Source organism: Chaetodon trifascialis, chromosome 22 (assembly GCF_039877785.1).
Source record: "Chaetodon trifascialis isolate fChaTrf1 chromosome 22, fChaTrf1.hap1, whole genome shotgun sequence".
NCBI lineage: Eukaryota > Metazoa > Chordata > Actinopteri > Chaetodontiformes > Chaetodontidae > Chaetodon > Chaetodon trifascialis.
This window is the reverse complement of record NC_092077.1, coordinates 11,968,684-11,988,588: the sequence shown is the minus strand read 5'-3', so window position 1 is coordinate 11,988,588 and position 19,905 is coordinate 11,968,684. Positions and strand designations below refer to the sequence as shown.

Below are 19,905 nucleotides of genomic sequence, written 5' to 3'. Positions count from 1 at the left end.
ATACGGGCACCGTGGTGAGGGGGAAAAAAAAAAAAAAAGGGCAGCGTGCACGCAAACATGACCCTGACTTTATTTGCCGACAGACATAGCGCAGTCAGAAATAAACTGCGCGTCATGTGGGCCGCCGCCTGAGGCCTGCAGAGGCTGGAGAGCTGAGGGAGGCGAGGTCGGTCTGAACCGCTCTCTCAAACCAGAAACCTGTCATTTCTTCTCGTAAACAGGACTTTGTCTGTGCACTTGATGTATTAATACAGCTGTCTGTCATGCAGCAAAACAAAAAAAAAATGCAAAAAATGCAGCAAAACAACCTCAGCAGACTAAAGAACGTGTTGTAAAAGCTGAGAAGACAGTGTCATTTTGCATTAGACTAGGCGTATTTATTGCATGAGAATAAATGTAATTATTGGACTAGTATGGATGTGATTTCTGCACCAGAAAGACATTATACTGCATATATTGGATTTAAGTGTGCTTATTGGCCAGGGAATGATGATCCTGAGGGCCTGCCAGAGGTCAACAGGTCAAACAGGTGAGTGTTCAGGCGGAGGAGAGTTTTTTTAAGAATGTCTTTGGCTCTGCTGAGGCAGCAGGGGGTGGAGAGGTCTTTCAGGGAGGCCAGAGGGCGTCCGCTGATCTGTGCAGGGACTATTTCTTCAGCAGAAAGCAGCTCCGGCATCCACAGCATGTTCTGAGCATTACCCCAACTTACAGGGACGGTTTCTGGAAAGCACCACTGCTGTTGACTTTCTTAAATGTCATATCCTGTGAAAACCACGGGGGAAATTACAGTCAGCTCCACTGAGATGGGCTGGACCTGAACCACGTGTCATGTCCACATTTGCTATAATATCACCTGAGCAATGCCCTGATCAGAAACGCATCAACACTCATACAGGCCGAGGCTATAAACACAACAGGTTATTTTCCAACACGTGAGGCTCGTGAGGAGCCACTTAAAAATATGCATGCCTAAATACTCTCCTGAGAGCAGTATTTGTTTGTTTGGAAGGGTTTCAGGTGTTTGCTTCATGTCGTACTCCCTTGCTCTCTTGTATTTTTAGCGAAGCCAGCGCTGAACTCAACAGAATGTAATAGCTGCAATGAACCCATCTCTGCCCTTCAAAGCTCCTCTGTTATTGGCCAGCCTGTGAATCACAGGGCAGACACATATTTGAATCACTGGAGATAAACAAAGTCGTCCTCTTCAGGTGACTCAAACGGCAAAGACAACAAAGCCTTCATGGCGTGTGTCTTCCAATCACAATCTTTAAAGAGGGTTTTACCTCCTTCACATGGCGATAGTCAGAGGAAGAAAAAAAAAAATTAACACGTCTAAAAGGGATGTCAGAGATAAAGAAGCCCTGAGGACAGTTGAACAGGCGTGATCTGCTCCCTAAAAAGGGCTTTATTCAATTCATGACTCAGCTGTTGTCGTCACTGGTGTGTCTCTGCCCTGACAAGCTCAGCTAGACACACACACGCGCACGCACACACATCTATGGGTGGCGATCAAGCTTAACATTAAATTAATGAAAGAAAACAGATTTAATGCTTTTAATCCAGTTTCTTAGTCAGGATCCTTGAGCTCAGCCTAACTGAGCACGTAAACCTTTTTCAATGCTACCAACAATTAAATGCTGACTTATTTAAGAACCAAAACAAAGAAGCAAAGCAGGGAAAACCTGCTGTTTTCAACAGACAATAGTTGCTTGTCTCATGCAGACAGCAGTGTTTAAAGTTTAGACCTTTAATTAAAGTTTGCAACCTCTCAAATGAGTCATCTTCAGTGTGACCTGTTTCCAGTGAAAGCTCGTGTTGACGTCTTCATCTGCCAGGTGCAAGCAGGAGATCAGAGAGAGACAGACGGGCTTTCGTGATACCACAGACAGATGAAAGACAAAGAGGAGAGCAGGCAGATATTAAGACGGGGAGAAATAACAACAGGCGAGCAGATGAGCAGAAGCGGCTCGAGGACAGACAGACGGGGCCGTAGTGACAGACAGGTTTGGGAGGGCAGAGAGCCCCGAGAGGCAGGGGGTGTGTAAGCTGAGAGCTGCAGGGGGAGCGGTGCTGGAGCCCAGCAGAAGATCTGATATCTGAGACCATGGAACAAGACGACACACAACACCAGGCCGGTTTCACACTGTGCCGAACGGCCCGACGGCACTGAGGAGGTCACTGCCGAAACAATGTGCATCAGGGAGAGTCTGCACACTCACATGTCTCAACTTCTTTTGGTTTTTAAGGGAAGAAAATCGACTAATGCTTCAGAGCCAGACCCATAAAGAGATACAAGCCAATCGCAGGTAGATTGATATCAGTTTACGAGCTGGACAATGAGAAACAAGGCTGCGATAAGAGTGTTTGTTTAACAGAGAGCCCTGAAAAATGTCCTGCTCAGTACAGACTGTGACTGCAAACAAAGAAAAAGGGTTTCAAACTTGATAGACTTCACATCTGTTATATGTACCCAGATTTTTTTTTCTTCTTGGTTGAGCATGAGGTTTTTAATCTTCTACTTTTAAATATCACTTTAAGTTAATCATTCTGCATCATTAAAGAGTGAAGGTGCACCCTGTAAGCATCACATTTTCCCCATTTGTGGTTTAAATACTGAGGCAGTAGAACCAATTCTGCACAATGAATTTATTTTGATAGCACTGCAGGCAGATTTGCTGTCAGATTTTTGGAAATACTGCATATATTGTTTTATGGAAACAAAACTTTTTAGCATATATGACCATTTACAACTGGATATCACATGACCAAAGCTCCATATTCAGGTCAAGACAAGTGAGCAAATAAAATCAGCTGTGAAAAACTGCAATCTTCTTCTGCAATCTGTAGCTTTTAGCTTTGTTTGTTATATTTCTACACCACTCAAAAGGACCTCTGGTAAACCTAGAGGAGTCTTTACACATCCCTATATGTCCACACACATACACAACATTCACAGGCCTTAATGATTTTACAGCAGGAACAGACTGCTTATTAAATTCAGAAATAACAACCTGCACCATCCAATGTGAAGCACAGCTCTCTGGAGCGACTCTTCATTTCCTAAAGCCTATAGTAGATGCAATGCTGCAACACTGTGTTAAAATATTCAAGAGTAAATGTGGCAGTAAAATTCAATCTCATGTTATCCTTTTACATTTCTCATGGAGTATGAATTTTTTAGAGAAAATGCGCTTCAAAATGTAGAAAAATACAACCAGTGCAGTCATTTTAGTAGTTTTTTCTTATTTTGTGACATGCAAAAACCAAGCCAGTGTGCAAATGTAAGAAATGTACAGTGTCTTACCTTTTTCTGGTACCACACCACAGCATCTTTTACTTTGGAAGCCATTTACATGTCCCTTCTCCCGGCCTAGGGCATCTTAGACTGAAAACACATAGCGAGAGAGATAGCAGCGTGAGTGATGGCGTAATGAGGAGAGAGAGACACGACTGAGGTCTATATACCTGGCAGGGAGGTGTGTCATGCCCACTGACGAAGGAGAGAGGGAGGGGAAGACACACACACACACATAGCTACACGCAAACACATTATGCAGATTTGTGTGAAGGCGTTCACTCTGGCCTTCCTCCCACATGAAAACACAGACACAAACACACAAGTTATGTCTCCTTATCTTCTTCTAATCTTTTTGCTCCTGAATCTCACACACACACACACACACACACACACACACACACACACACACACACACACACACTAGTTATTACATCAGTCACTTTTACATGTTGTCTCCCGTGACACCCCCTCATAACATAAACAAACACAGTCTCTCTACGAGCTCGGCTGCTAACAATTATCACTCTAATAGTGGTGGTTAGCGCTGGTTGTGCCACTGAATCATATTGTGACACACACGCATGCATGCATGCACACGCGTGCGCATACACACACGCATTTTCCGGGAAAATTTTTGGGAATGGCTGTTGGATCCCTCACGGTGGTTTGGGCGTGTGAGTGATTGGCTTGGAAAGGGAGGCTCATAAACACACACACATGCACAGACACAGATGAATTGACAAGTGCTAATGACAAGACGTAGCACCGCTGAACCCACGCGTGCAAGCTGACGTTCACAATAAGGAAGTGGCAAAATGCATTAACTGTGTGTCAATGTGGATGTAATCATTTGACTTGATTATCAGTACTCATCATCTATCAGGAGTCCTGTAAGATGACGGCGTGCACAGATGCTGATGCTTCTACAATTTGGCGCCTTCTGTGTGTTTTTGTTTGTCGAGTTTTGTCAAGCACATTATGTCTACAGAGAGACCAGTCAGACAGCACATCAAAGCCGGCCTCCCTCCCAACTTTGGTGCACACCAGTTTGCTTACAGAGCAAATAAGTCCGCTGAAGACACCATGGCATCATAGCTCTTCACCCCCCCGCTGAGCCACTTAGAACATCAGGGCAGTTATGCAAGTACGCTCTTCACAAACTATAGCTCGCCGTTCAGTGCAGTCATTCCAGACATACCTGTCTGCAAACTGCTTGACTTCCTGCAAGCCTTCCTACATACACCTGGATGAAACTCTGAGCGAAATGACTCTGCAGTCGTCACAGGCTCCGACTGGCAGTGACAGAAAAGTTGACACCCAGGTGCACTCGCTAATTTTTGCCACACGAGCTGAAGTTCCAAACGTAAGCACTAGTGCTGTCAATCAATTAAAATATTTAATCGCGATTAATCGCACGAATGTCACAGTTAACTCGCGATTAATCGCAAATGAATCGCACCTTTTCATGGAAAAGTGGATAGGCTTGCTTTGTGTAAATGTTTTTTTTATTGAAAACAACAGCGTGTAGTGTTAAATTTCACACTAACACTCTCACTTTGAGCAGTCATTCACATTTGAATGAATCAAATCTCACACAATTTAATACTGTCAATAAACAGATGACAAAAAAATAAATACTTGGTTACAAAAAAGCCCCTTCAACAACCCTTTCTAAGGGATCAAAACAGGGTGATACAAGATAAAGTTACAAAGTGCACATCATTGTAAACTAGGACTCAGCCTATAGTGCAGTTAAAACATGGCTTAAACTTTCCTTTCTTAAGTTTCCTTTGAACATTACAGCATCCATATGCCTCTGTTGAAAGCCATCCATTGTCACCTGGTTTTGACAAGGAGGCAGCGGAGAATTCGCATTCGTCGTGTGTTTGGTCATCAAATGTTATTTCAGACTGGATGTGCTACGGTGATAATTCAGTTCACACCAACAATACGCACAGATAACTGAATCTTGTTCGCATCCATTTTGCCGTTTCGCGCTTGACATCCACACAAACTGGTAGCCTACTTTTTTACAGCTAGCGAGCAGACAAGACCAAACAAGTGCGGGGGGCGTGCCTATTGTTTTGTTTCCGGTTTACAATCGGATCCTGTAGTTTTTCTTACGTTACTAGCAGTGGCCACAGCTTATAAAAAAACTACAAGTTCACTAGGTCACAAAGAGCACTAATCTCACGATAAAAAATTACGTTGTTAAAATTGATTTGCGTTAACGCGTTAATAATGTGAAATATTTGACAGCACTAGTTAGCACATAAATGACTAGGACCATTATTTGCTGTTTCTTACTGCACATGGGAAAAACGAATTCTGCTCTACCAACATTATGACTGTGTTTCTAGTGCAATAATTATAGTTCTACCAAAACATTGAGGACATTTATTCAAGAGCAAAATGACACTGCATTGATTCACACAGCTTATTTAGAGACGGTGATGTCGACTGTGGATGTTTGTTTGCTTGGGTTGTGCTGTAACTCTTTTGTGGCTTTTCATTGTGCTGATAAGGAGTAGTGCATCTAATTACATAGTATTCAGTACAAAGACAGTAAAGGCTTTCTGTTCTATTTCTAACATCTGGGTCACTGATGATGGAAGATCACAGAGAGCTGGCATTCATCTGTGATCTTTGCTCAGAGTGTGCATTAGGCCTGCAGTGTGTCAGTGGTACAGTCAGTGTGTTATTCCAGGAGGTCGTCTTTGAAACAGGATCTCCTGGTGATGGAGGTGACGAGAGCTTGTTTGTTGTGGGCGCCGGAGCAGACAGTGTTAATGGATCCACGTCAACAATCCGGAGCTTCAAAAGTGACACTGTGAGCAACAATAAGGAGCTAATGTTCCCTCATTTAAAACAGCTTTATGTGAACATCTGAGAAGATCTGAACTGAAGCATACTCAGAATGCATATGAGGGCTGTAACTATGTTGACTGTGACTAATGATGTAGGTTAAAACATTAAAGTAGAAACCTCCTCCGGTGGGTGAAGGTGCAAGAGGAAGATGATGTTGTTTAAAAGAAGCTGTAAAGTGGAAAGCATGGACGCCTGGTGGTTAGCCGCCCTCCTTCCCTCTTCTCTCTGCCTCTCTTCCTTCCCCCTCTGTCTTTCAGTCTCTGTGTCTCTTTTCTGTTTCTGTGTTATGTAAGTGCAGCGTTGTCCTGCTGTGTGAGTGGGAGGGATGGAGGCGCAGATAGATGGAGAGTGATGGAGGGCAGCGGCTGCAGGCCAGGCAGACTCAGGGGGCAGTGGGAGCTTTCTGTTTTCTCTTTGGCTCTTTTGGTTATCAGGAAATATTACTCAGTCCCATGAAATGTTCAGTTTGAACCTTTAATTTGCAAAGTTAAGACAGCCTGCTTTGCATGTGAAGGCTTGTCTGTGCTGCCAGAATCAGTCTGCTGGGTAGTCCTTCCCTGATGCTCGCATTTCCAAATCATTACGTGTCATCCTTTTTGATGAAATTACATCTAAACATGCTTATAGATGTCAAGGCAAGGTACCAGCAATTGTTCTTTCAGCTGAAAACAGTAGAAGTTATATTCATTTTGCTTGATGCAACAAGACTGAAAAGCTGAGTCATGTTTGTCATCCGTCAACGTGACAGCGGCTAAAATAATGAGTGGATTAGTCATGATGTTTCAATCGGCAAGGGAGGAATAACAGAAAACGTAAATGTATTTCATCCTTTGCAAGGAGGCTGGATAATGCATCACAGCCAGCCAGGTACAGAGGAGATGGCACGATTAACTTGTTAATAGCTACCAGCTGTGAATTTGATGCTGGTTCCTGGTCTTTTTGGGTTTGGGCATGAATTTCTGGACTCATGAAGACCTCTACTTGCAAGTCCTGCCAGTTTTATAAAAGCCATTTGATGAGTTGGCTGATGACGGTTTACCTTGACAGAACTGTCGTGAGATCAAACTGCAGACTGCTCGACAGCCACACAGCTAGTGGCCACAACCAAACCACAACACTTAATAGCATGTGTCACCATCTCAAACAAATAAGGGAGCAGCAGTGTGCGAGTGTGTGTTTATGTCACGTTCAAAGCCGCCCTGGAGCAAGTCCAAGCGCAGTGTGTCAAGATCAAAAGCAGGAAGGACAGAAAATGTGCTGCTCTTGAAGCAAGTGTGAATATTTCTAAGTCAAGCGCAGGCATCTGCAAGCAGTATTAACTGAGAACACACACACACACACACACACACACACAAACACACAGAGCAAACCACAAGCTGACTGATGCACAAAACTGCAAAGAACACAGTTCCCATAATCGTAAATGCTGCACGCATGCTGCTCATAAAGTAGCAGAGGCGTGGGTGTATATGCATTTGTATATGTACGTGTGTGTGTGTGTGTGTGTGTGTGTGTGTGTGTGTGTAATCTGACTTAGCCTACTTTCAGAGACACATTTCAGACTAAAGACCAGGCTTGTCCAATTGAGGACCAAAGTTATGTGGCTGACTGGGAAAAAGCGGATTCTTTGGTTTGTGGTCACGGGGGTTGGGGTATGTCTCTAGGAAATTAATGCAAGTCCATTTAATGTCCCTAAAGTGACTCAACGTGTGTGTGTGTGTGTGTGTGTGTGTGTGTGTGTGTGTGTGTGTGTGTGCATTTTGCCCCGGAGGCATGAGACATTTTTAGCAACAGGAAGAAAGTCTCTTGCCTGCTGCTGTCTACGATTACGATCACCACTCCTCCCTCCATCCTCCCCTGCTGAACCACACTCGACATACAGCATATGATACAACTGCTTGTTGCTAAAGCATATTTGAACTTAAAGACAGCCTGGACTATGCTGGTTTGTTCTTTTTGGGCGCAGTGGTTTCACAAGTCAATGGGTTTACAGTGTCAATAAAGGCCTTCATGTGAAAAGTTAAGAGGTGGAGATACAGGCGGTGACAGACGGGAATAATGGACGGCGTGCACGTAAAGAGCAAACACCATACGGAGCGTGAGAAAGCAAGAAAGGTATTCGCTTCACTTCATCTGTTAAAACAAACACAGAGGAGAGTTTACAGTATATATATATATCTAATAAACACACACACACACACACACACAAGTGTAACACGTCCACCCTAAACTCACATTCACCTCAAACTACTCAGCTCTGCAAAGAGAACAGAGGGATTTAAAACAGCCATTCATTTAAAATATACGTTTAATGCTCAGCATTGGGCTGTCCTGCACGCGCGGCAGATTCAATGCTGTTTAAGTGATGCTGGCTTCCAGGCGTTTTTGTTATTGAACTGAATTATTCTTCCCTCTACCAGTGAAATGTTCCCCGTGCTGCTGGCTGCAACACAAGCCCAAAGCATGATCGATCCACCCCGTGCCTGACAGGTGGAGAGGTGATCCTTTCATGAAATCCTGCACCCCTTTGCCGCACAGGAGAACAGAGCACCACCACTCCAGAGTCTGCTACAGCTTCACGAGGGTCTTTTGCAGTCATACAGGGGGGTTTGACAGATCACTCTGAAAGCTTTCCTATTGGTCCAGACCTCAGCTTGACCTCCACTGTTCCTGTCAACTCCCATTCCTTAATTATATTATGAAATCAGATTACCAGCTACCTGAAAAGGCTTTGTATCTCCTTATAATCATCTCCTGCAAGCTGATTAAAGTGTAAAACCTTGGTAAAAATGTGAGAGGTTACATCTCTCAATTGTACAAATTTCAGATCTCAGCCAATGAGACGTTAGAAACAGGTTTGCGTCCAGCAGGTGTGCTCGTAGCTGGAGAGCCCTGCCAGCTCGCCTTATGTGCCAGGCAAGGCAGCAAACACCGTACTGCACCTCCATCATGCCTCAATGTGATGCCAGCACCGATTCACACACATTATGAGGCAAACACACACACACACACACATAGACATCTACTCTTGCCTAACACAGCCTCACAGACAGGATTAGCTGTAAACTGCTGACTTCTTACTTATGCTGGATGACATCAGAAAAAAGAGGCTGGGAGATGTTTCCTGGCATACTTTTTTCCCTCATCTTCACCACTCTGGGCCCGTCAACACATCAATTGCACATATAGCTACTAAGTACTAATCTGAGTTTAAGATGAATTTCTCTTGAAGGGATTTTGGTGACTTTCACATATAAATAATGGACAAAATAGCTGATGCAGCGTGTTGAGAAGAATATTTTCACTTCATAATAACAAAAACCAGAGAAAGGCAGTAAATCGTCACATTTGGGGAGCTGGAGGCAGTGAAAGTTTGGAATTTTTAGTTGATAGATGATTATTGCTTGCAGATCTAATTTGTTATTCAATTTTTATTCCCCTTAAAGGATATTTCTGAATGAACATGAACAAACAAAGAGGTTTTCAGGTGCACCCATCTATAGTTTATACATTTCACTCTTATGAGGGTTCTGTAGTTTGAGATTATGTAAAACATTTTGAGATCAGACCAACATCAGTGTTAAGATGGCTTGGCGCTGAATTACTGTAGAGCAACAACTGCTCACAACTGCGAGCAAAGTGTCAGATTGCACAACCACAGAACAACAATGGCGAGCACGTCGAGGACAGAATGAAAACAGACCTTTATCCAGACAGACAAACCTACGAGAATGACGCCCCGTCATTAGTGTGGCTGGACCACAAACAGCAACGTCTCCTGTTGTTAACTCCTCGACTCTCTGGCAAGCCCTCCCCATCCAGAGATAAGAAAAAAAGGCAGATCCTCCCTGTTCAAAGCCCCAAAATCCATCCATCATGCCGCGGTGTGATGCCAGCGCTGATTCACGCACATTATCAGACAAAAACACACACAGACACATACTATTGCCTAATACGGCTTCATAGGCAGGATTAGCTGTAAACTGCTGGGTTATTATTTATGCTGGAAAACATAACAAGACGAAATGGGCTGGGAGATCTTTCCTTACATGCTTTTTTCCGAAACCACACATTCACAGTGTTCCCAAAATACACCGTGTTTTGCGAGAACAGTGCCTAGACAACACACACATACACACACAGAGTGTATGTATATTCTGGTCACAGGATTCACAGACCTTGAAAAGAAAACAGCTGAAGGAGAGTGCTTTCCTGTGAACCTGCTTCATTTGAGCCTACATTTCTAACCCACTATCATATATTTGAGGCCGTCATGTGTTTGTCCCCAGTTGATTCCGCTCATTTTCACACCACTGACTCCGGGTACAACTCACGTCGACAAGAAGCGCCATTCACAAATGCACCCCATTACAAAGCTCTCAAAGAATTTAACAACCTCGATAACAACCACACAGTAGCGCACACACAAACACACACACACACAGACCAGTGCCAAGTCTGTCTGAACTGGGCCAGAGAGAGAGAGAGAGAGAGAGAGAGAGAGAGAGAGAGAGAGAGAGAGAGAGAGAGAGAGAGAGAGAGAGAGAGTGGTCAATTAAGACAGTGTGTATTATGTAGGCCACAGTTTTTAAGAGGGCTTTTTGTGCCTGTGACTGTGTCTGTGTGTGTGTGCGTGTGCTTGCGTGCATGCGTGCATACGTGTCTTTGTGTGAGCAGGAAATGGTTGGTGTAATTAGCCATATGTCTCCTGCAGCTACTGTACAAATGCTGATATGAATGAGTGTTAGCAGCAGAGGAAGGTGGAGTTTTCAATGCATTGTGTTTGTTTGTGTGTGTGTGTGTGTGTGTGTGTGATTTCCAGCTGTGGTACACAGTAAGTACACACTCTGAAAATCTGTAAAGTAACCAGTAACTAAAGCTGTCAGACAACTGTAAGGAGTGAAAAGTACAATATTTGCCTCTGAGATGTCGTGGAGTAGAAGCATACAGCAGCATAGTAAGACAGTAAATGTACTCAGTTACATTCCACTGGTGGTAATTTCCATGTAATCTCCCTGTTCGATTTGTAAGAGATAATAAGAGAGAATAGAGATGAAACCAGTGTTTAACCATATGAGGGGTTTTCCGGTGAAAACCTCAAATGTCTTTTGATGACGTTAAATTAGTTTTATTACAGTCGACTGTACTATTGTGTGCCTCAAAGCTGGTTTCCATCGTATCATCACACACACTGCTTGTGCCATGTGCAGCTGAGCCCCCTCTCACTCCTTTCTGCTATTGACCAAAGTGTGAACGAGGTCAAAGTAACTGTGTATTTATATGGGTCAATAACCCAATGGAAATCCAAAAGTCACACACACTGGGTCAAAAGATGACCCTAAATGACATTTTGAAAAGTAACCACGCTTTTTGGTTTGATTTATAACCCAACACGTTATTGTGACTGGTCACCAATTGGTTTTCACACCCATGGGCAGAGTGTCGGTGCTATATTGACCCAGCGCGGGTACCACCATTCACCCAAACTGGGTTCAAAGCGTCCCACTAAATCCTACTGTGTAAACAGCAGCAGTCAGTATTTCAGCAGACTCCATCACAGCCAACAGCAGCACAGACGATGACACAGTCCAGTAAAGAAATCGTACACACACACACACACACACACACACACACACACACACACACACACACACACACACACACACACACACACACACACACACACACACACACACACACACACACACAAATGAGGAATCTAGTGTCATTTTTGACATTTTACCGTCGATGTCCGTCTGCGTCTGCGCAGTCAGTGAAAAAGCATCTGAACCTCTCGGTCCGTCAGCGCCTTCCAGAAAACACACACACACACACACACACACACACAATTACCACAGCTAAATGAGTGTTGAGAGTGAGGGTGTGGCAAGTATGTGTGCGTTCATGAGTGTGCCTGAGAGAAAATTAGTGTGTATGTGGTAGTTGTGTATGTGTGTATTAGGAGAATTTTTTTTAATGGTTCTCATAACATTTAATTTAATTGGTTATGCAACCTGCCACCCTCTGACTTTTTCAATTTGACTCTTAATAGCTCCTGAGACGAACACACACACACACCTTTTTCCATTCGTAATGTCTCACATTATTGCAAATGACTACGGCTGGTTTCCAATAACCAGTTCCAAGTTGTTAAAGCAGCTCATTCATGAAGCTGTGACTCCATCAAATCTCTCTGTGACTTTTTTATCTCCTCTCTTCTCTATTAGAAAAGCAGAATTTACCAGATGTTCAACTGAGATAATCTAAGTGACAAACCCTGATCTTAACCTTGTGGTTTTACGCCTCCATCAGCCAGTCAAGTCACCAGTTGAGGTCATGGTGACCTTGACCTTTGCCCACTAAAAATCTCAGCTCATCCTTGAGTTAAAGTGAACGTTTGCGCCACATCACACAGGAAAGGGTGTGCGTTCAATGACTGAAGCAACTGTTTCAGCTCAGTGGGCGACTGATTGATCGCACTTTACATTCACGTGAAAGCAATTGACCCTCTGAACCCAAACCCCGCTCCTCATGCGACACATACATTTTTACAACCTGTGCAAACCAGGCTTCTCCTCTCTGCTCTCTGTAAACACAGCCTGCAGTCCAAGTTTCATTGGATTGATGTCATGTGCAAGCAGGTCTCAATGTAGTCGACCCTGGCCTGTGCGCTGAGGATCGTGCTAACAGATTAACCTTTAGATGACACATGTAGAATAAACACATGGGGGCTCTGAGGATTAGGTGTAAACATGAACTCATGTGTAATCAGAAATGAATACAGAAGAGCGACATCGATAAACAACTACAGATCTGACCCAAATCCTACATGAGATGAGGGCGCTTACCACCTGCAGTCAACAATTTCCTGTGGGAAATCAAAACTTAAAAGCTCCAGATTGGGAAGGATTCAGATGATTAAGTGCGATAATTCGCGACTGCACTCTGATTTGATGAGAAGCGATCAAACAGTTCTCAAGCATCGACCGTCATGACCTCTTCAGGCTGGATGGTACTTGAATCAAAAGTATTCTGACAACACACATCGCTTTTCTCAACAATCCCTTAAAACTAGGACGCCGTTTCTCGGGAAGTAACTTAAGTTCAGCAGAGCAGAGGAGAAACACATTAAGGTCAGCCAGTGCAGTGTATGTTTCCTAAACCTTGTGATGTGTAACTGTATACGTAGAGTGCAGCAGCAGGTTTTACAGGCTGGATAAACTGAAATGAGTCACGTTAGGTTTTGAATTCAAGGTGGAGGGAGGCTTCATGTGACGGGCCTCGTGGAAGGCAGGGAGGCTCGGCGGAAAGCCTCCGCTCACATCTCACAGGTGGGCGGCTTTCAGGGCTGCCACGGCCAACAGAAAAACCATGGCAGACGGCCACAACAAAGCAGATCCACGGACGGCTTTTTAAACAAGTTCACCTCATCCATGGTGCGAGATAACCAAGCTGCTAATTATGGCCTGAGAAAGCAGAGAGTGGCGGTCGGGCAAGTTTAGATGGAAACTGAGCGTGAAACAATGGTTTCGCCGCTGGTGTTTAGATGGACAAATTACAGAGAACTCCAGCTCTCTGAGCTCAGGACTGCTGGGTTTCTATCAGTGTAATGCTTCTGTGGGCACATGAGGAGACCTCCTTCATGAGAACTCGTGATGTGTAACACTAGCCGCTCCCTCTCTCTCCGGCTGCTCTATATTTCATGACGGGCGCAGGTTACATCTCTGAGCTGAGCCGAGGGGGCACGTGTGTGTTTTTAAGTAAGCGCGCGTGTGTGTGTGTGTGTTTGGGCGCCTGTGGGAAATACGACGCTGCCCAATTGATGATGAGGGGTTGAAGGTGTCAGGGGGATTCTGAGAGTGTGTGACACGGAGGGGCGGTGGGGGGACGGGGGATCAGGTTTTCCATCATGTTGGGTGAATCCCTGACAAGCTCAAGTAACACCAACACTTGACCTACAGAGGGCTTGATCATATAGCAACACACAAAGCCCCCATGAACTTATAAGCCACCAGAAATATGGTGGTAATGGTGAAACACAGCAGTGAGAGAAATTCCAGCAGTGAGAGATCAGCCGGATCATTGATCGTCTCGGTTATTAATCAGCTGTGACGTCCATAAACTGAGAAATGACAAACACGCAAGCAAAGGCTTGGATTCCGAAATTAGTCGGACCAGTTTGGGGTTAAAATCAGGTGAAATGCGTCGCGGCAAATAAAACGCAACTTCCAAACAAAACACCTCAGATGTTTTCTAATCATCTTATCAGAAATGATCACTAAAAATCATCATAGTGTAATGAAAGCAACCTTGCATCCAAGCTCACCTACATCACACAGCCTTTAAACGTGCCTTCCTCAATAGATAACAGTGATTAAACATAACTGTACACACAGAGGTCTTTGACTCAAAAGGAACATTTTGCATTGAGCACCATAAATGTCACACTAACTGGTTTTGAAAAACCCTAATCCAGGGACGTCCTTGCAAAACATCTCAGGTAAAGATCTTTCTAATCTGTTCCAAAGCTTAATATTCTTTGTAATATTTGTGTCTCACATGAGGCAGTTTAGTCAAATGTGTGAAAACACAACACACTGGTGGACAAGCTGATAACATTTATTGGATAGGAAACCAGTAACCAGAGGTGAACTGAAAGAACTGAGTCATAAAAAGCACACACACACACACACACACACACACACACACACACACACACACACACACACACACACACACACACACACACACACACACTCTCTAAAAAGCCCTTTCCTCTCCTCAAAGGGGAAGTATGTCCTTTTTCCCTGTTTTGCCTTTTCTCTTGCAGACATAATGAATGGTACTCATGAACTACTGTAGCTGCCTGAGCAGGGTCACTGGGGTGTGTGTGTGTGTGTGTGTGTGTGTGTGTGTGTGTGTGTGTGTGTGTGTGTGTGTGTGTGTGTGTGTGTGTGTGTGTGTGTGTGTGTGGACAGCTGACACCCTCGCAGCAACAGAACAGGGGTTGTTGAAGCATGCAATGTTGTAACAAAAACAAAACATGTTGAGTTGTGGGGGGGAGGGGGAGGCTGCACACTAGTAAACACACAATGAGCGCACATGCACAAAAACACACAAACACACACACACACACAGACTGCACTCACCTCTAGTTAGGCCGTGCAGCTGACTGGTGTTTCGTCCTCACAGCCAAATTAGGGCGGGAGCTGCACATTTGGACAACAAAGAGAGAGACGGTCAAGATTCAAAGCAATGACAGCAGCGTGTGTGCGTGTGTGTGTGTGTGTGTGTGTGTGTGTGTGTGTGTGTGTGTGTGTGTGTGTGTCTGATTTGGGCTTTGGGTTTTGGCTGGTGCCTGCATGATGTGTGTGCATAAAGAGGCTTAAAAACAGCGTGTCTCTTCCTGAGCTTCACACACACACACACGCACGCACGCACGCACGCACGCGCACACACACACACACAGTAATGAATAACATCAGGCAGAAAGGATCCCAACAGTCAAGGTTCTTTAACAATGCAGCCCTTCTGGAAAGTCAGGAGGCCGACCACCATCATCATCACCATCATCATCATCTTTCTCTTTAATCATCATAATCATTCCCAACATGTCTTCTTTGTCACCATCAATTATCCTGCAGAACGGTATTCCTGATAATGATAGGCTAACAAGGCAGGTAACCTGAGACTCAAAGTCACTGCTCCTCAGGGCAAAGCTGCTCAGCATGACCTCTCGTCACATCCCCGTGTTACATGGTTGGGCGATATGTTGCTTTCTGCCGTGCGATGGTAGAAATGTGGCCACGGGTAGAGATTTGGCAAAACCGTTGCACATCGCACACCCCTGATGTGTTAATGCTCGGCAGGTTTTCACAGAATTAATAAAAGAAAACAACATTTCCATACAAGGCCTTAAAAACACTTAACATGGCGACACTTAGCATGGAGATCACCCAAACCAAGATAGGCTGTAAACACCCATGGCTGATCAGACCTCCTCTGCAGACTGTGTGGGCATGTGCAGGCTGCGCCTAATCAGCCAGAATAACTCAAAACACCTGCATTAGGAAAAAGCGAATCTGTCCGAGGCACATCACAGCCTGACCTATCGCTCTCTAGAAGTGTCTCAATGGGTCTTTTTCACATCAGTCATAGCAGGAAAAGCACAGGTGTTACCGATTATATTAACCATGACTGTGTTCTACTCATGTGTCCCACTGAGCCAGCATGTACCGCAGTACCAGGACTCTAAACTGAAGCAGCTACATGGAATATAGCCATCCTTACTTTTATTATTCACATCTGTGCTTTTTCCTACTGTGACTTGTCAGAACGCCTCCTGCTGTATGAAGCAGTCAAAATGACTTCCCATCTCACTTGCTTTTACAGACTTAGTACCTGAGCAGCAATGGCTCATCCTACCATACAATTCCCACGTTATCATTAACAGAACCTGTCATTCCACCGCGGCGCAGCTGAGCTCATAACAAGGCACTTCTCCTGTGACTGCACTGCCACTTGACCTTTCTCTGTGACCTTTCTGCTTGCACTCAATACTGCAACGGCTCCCTTGCTGCGAAATATATGGCCGCGCTGCAGGCCACTCATGAGAAGATACGGCGGTCGAGTGTGTGATGTAACTGTATTGCAGCTGATGATGTAACCAGCTCTGCAGGCAGATTCGAGCTGCACGATGCACACAGCGTCGTCTGAGCGCTACTCAAAGAGACGGACAGACGGAGAGAGAGAATATGCAAAAAGAGAGAAAGACTGAACAAATGGTACAAAGGAGGGCACCGTCAGACAATAGACAGCAGTCTGGGTGTGTGGATGCTACAATTACACACACTGAGACGCTCAATCAGGCAGTCACTCAACCACTGCAATTCACTGTATGCAAATGCATGTGCATACAAATAAAAATACACACCGCCGCACAGCACTGACTAACATTCGGGTCATGAACGCTGCAGAACTTCTGCTTGACTAACAAGTACTGCTGGCCAAACTGACAATCGATCAATCAGTGTCTCAAATGACTCGCACCCTGTTCAGTCCCATCCACGAGGTGTGTGTGCATGCAGGTGTGTGTTCAGAGAGTCCCCGGGGAGGAGCCAGCTGGGTGTAACACGACGCCCGTCAACGTGCAAGATGCAGCGACAGTGATTTCGCAGCTCGCCTCCCATCTGTCAACAACTAACGAACACAGGGCCTGTTTGCAGACTTCTGCTGAGTGCTCTTGCAAGCAGTTGTTTGCCACTGTGCTACATTAAAGTGCCTTGCTCAAGGGCACCTCAGGGGTTCTTATACCAGACCGAAAACCATATTTTAACAATATTTTTTATCTGGAGCATCAGCGTCACCATGTTACCTGAGATGCAAAACTGTGACCGTGATTTGAATGGAAGTAGGGATTTACCACAGCAGTGATAGTCCATGTGTTTGAGCTTTAGAAACAGTAAACGTCACATTAGGCAGTGCTGTCATACATGTCTGACTGCATACTTGACTACCTGCAGGTGAAACAGACATAGTAAATCATTGGCTACAGTCCAAACACACTGGTGTCTCTCAGCTGCAGCTGTAGACGACGCTGCAGCTGGTCGTTTCTCCTGGTGTCAGGATCTATCATTTACTCAAACGAAGTCTCATCTGTTCCGCTTCTACAGCCTTTATGGGCGTATTCTGCTTCATAGGAAATCCATATTTCATAAACAAACAAAAAAAATGCACGTTGAGGTTTATTTGACTGTCCTGGCTATAAACTAACAGTACAAATTCATATAGGACTCTCACAGTGGTGAGGAAGGTGAACTTAGGGGTCACAATATGATTGCAGTGGAAAATCTGGGTGTGTGATGACAGTGTTAGTCAGACCCTGGAACAGACAGGCTGGCTGGAAGGCAAACCACGTTGGATAATCAGACAGCCTGCCAAACTGGGTGCCCGACCGCCTGCTGAAGCCTGCAACAGTTTCGACTTCAGGGACACAAGATAGGTAGAGACCCCACACTGGTTACACAGCAGAATGAGAGAGTAGAGAGCAGAGAGCGAGAGCAGAGCACAGGGTTCAGCCAAAGTGGAGTGACACGAGTACAGCATGACAAAAAAAGTGATGGAAACATGGTGGAGGCGAGTTCAGCTTCCAGGCTTTAAAATGCAAAATCTTCTTCATCTTATATGACTCTGAAGCTAAAACTTCAGCACCAACCTCTGCATTTTTCACCACTTCCTGACAATTTACAGGTCAAACAAACCATCGATCGGCAGATTAATCTGTCATGCAGGCTCTCCTTTAGGAGGCTGTGTAGCCAAGGTGGTGCACCACCTGGAGCCTGACACAGGTGTGTGTGAGAGCAAGCAATCTGAAAAAGACGCCTTCACTGACATCCATACTTTAAGGATGACCGCCTCACAAAAGAAACCCAGGAAATGCTCTGTTTCATGATCAGTGTACTTTGTGCATGACAGGCTAAACAAAAGTCACAACCTCGAAAAGATGGCACCTCTGGCCCTTTAGCTGTTTTAATAATCAACTAATCAACTTGAGTATTTTTTTTTTGAAGAAACTCCAGCTTCTTAAATGTGAATATCCTCTGGTTTCTTCACTCCTCTAGGGCAGCAAATTGAATATCAGGACATTTGAGGAAATCATTTTGAGCTTTGGGAAACACTGACGGACGTTTTTCAACATTTTCTGACTTCTTACAGACCACAAAACTAGTCGATTAATCGACGATGAAAACAATAACTAGCTGCAGCCCTGTTGGCGTAAATGGTTAGAGCTCTGGTAGAAGTGGAAGGATTAAACTGTTTAAAATGAGAAACAGCAGCAGAAGAGTGGAGTATAGTAAGTATAATACAACGGCTTAAAGTGCATCAGAGTCAAGTGAGTCAATACAGTCGTTTGCACTACAGCAAAGCGGTCTGTACTTCAAGCTGCTGTGTGTCCTTTCACTCCATAAATGGTCGGACCTGTGCAGCTCTGTGAGACAGTGAAAAGCCTCCTAGCTAGCCTCCATGTAGATGCAGCCACGGTGTTTTCAGACAGTCTTCACGGCTCAGTTCACACGGTCTGTCCTCCTCCTCCTCCTCCTCCTGCTAGCTCATATCATGCTACATAGTTAGCTAAGCTACCGGCGGGCACAAAGAGCCCCCACAGCTGACCCCAATGCTCAAATCCTGACAACCGCTGTCCAAACACACTGTGCAGCCGCTCAGCCTTACCTCCGTAACAGCGAGTCCCCGCAAACAGCCGAAATGCGCTTTCCGAACGTGATAGACGCCGCACCAGGCTAACCAACCTCGTCCACTGTCTGGGAGAGATGCTGAGTGTCTGCTAAACGATGTTTCAAGCAGTAGCTTTTCCCTTTCACTGTAAAAATACTACTTCAGCCCCCTGCCCGTAAAGCCCCGTATAAACGCGCCATGACTTTTGTAAGCCGATAAACCTCGCTGGCGGTTACTAAAGAGGAAAGGAAAAGGATAGCGGGCTTACATATCACTCCAGTCAACAAATTAACCGAAAAGCACAAAAACATGATACAGCAAAATGTCGCACTTTTGTGTTGTGGCACGGTACATGTTGTATAAACACAGGCGTCGGGAGGAATATAAAGAACTTTACTTACCTCTAGTGGACGTAGCCCGAAAGCACAGAAAGAACCTGCAACAAGTTTGCGCTTTTGCGAAAACTTTACGGTTAGACGGAGCCTAACCAGGACCAATGGGCTTCC

At 44.8% G+C, this 19,905-nt stretch overlaps 1 protein-coding gene across 3 annotated transcripts in view; it reads right to left on the bottom strand.

Moving 5' to 3' along the window:
- LOC139350445 (protein PHTF2-like) overlaps positions 1–19,726 on the bottom strand; it is a 40,891-nt gene extending 21,165 nt beyond the window's left edge. For 2 of the 3 annotated variants that reach the window (XM_070991866.1, XM_070991867.1), the window contains exons 1-3: positions 19,397–19,548; positions 15,316–15,375; positions 3,305–3,385 (exon numbers count right to left, since the gene is read on the bottom strand). In XM_070991866.1, coding sequence (XP_070847967.1) covers positions 3,305–3,349 — 45 coding nt within the window. In that variant the 5' untranslated portion in view covers positions 3,350–3,385; positions 15,316–15,375; positions 19,397–19,548. Of the gene's footprint in view, positions 1–3,304; positions 3,386–15,315; positions 15,376–19,396 lie in introns of all 3 variants that reach the window. The other variant, XM_070991865.1, reaches the window with a different exon arrangement.
- Positions 19,727–19,905: the final 179 nt, after the last annotated feature.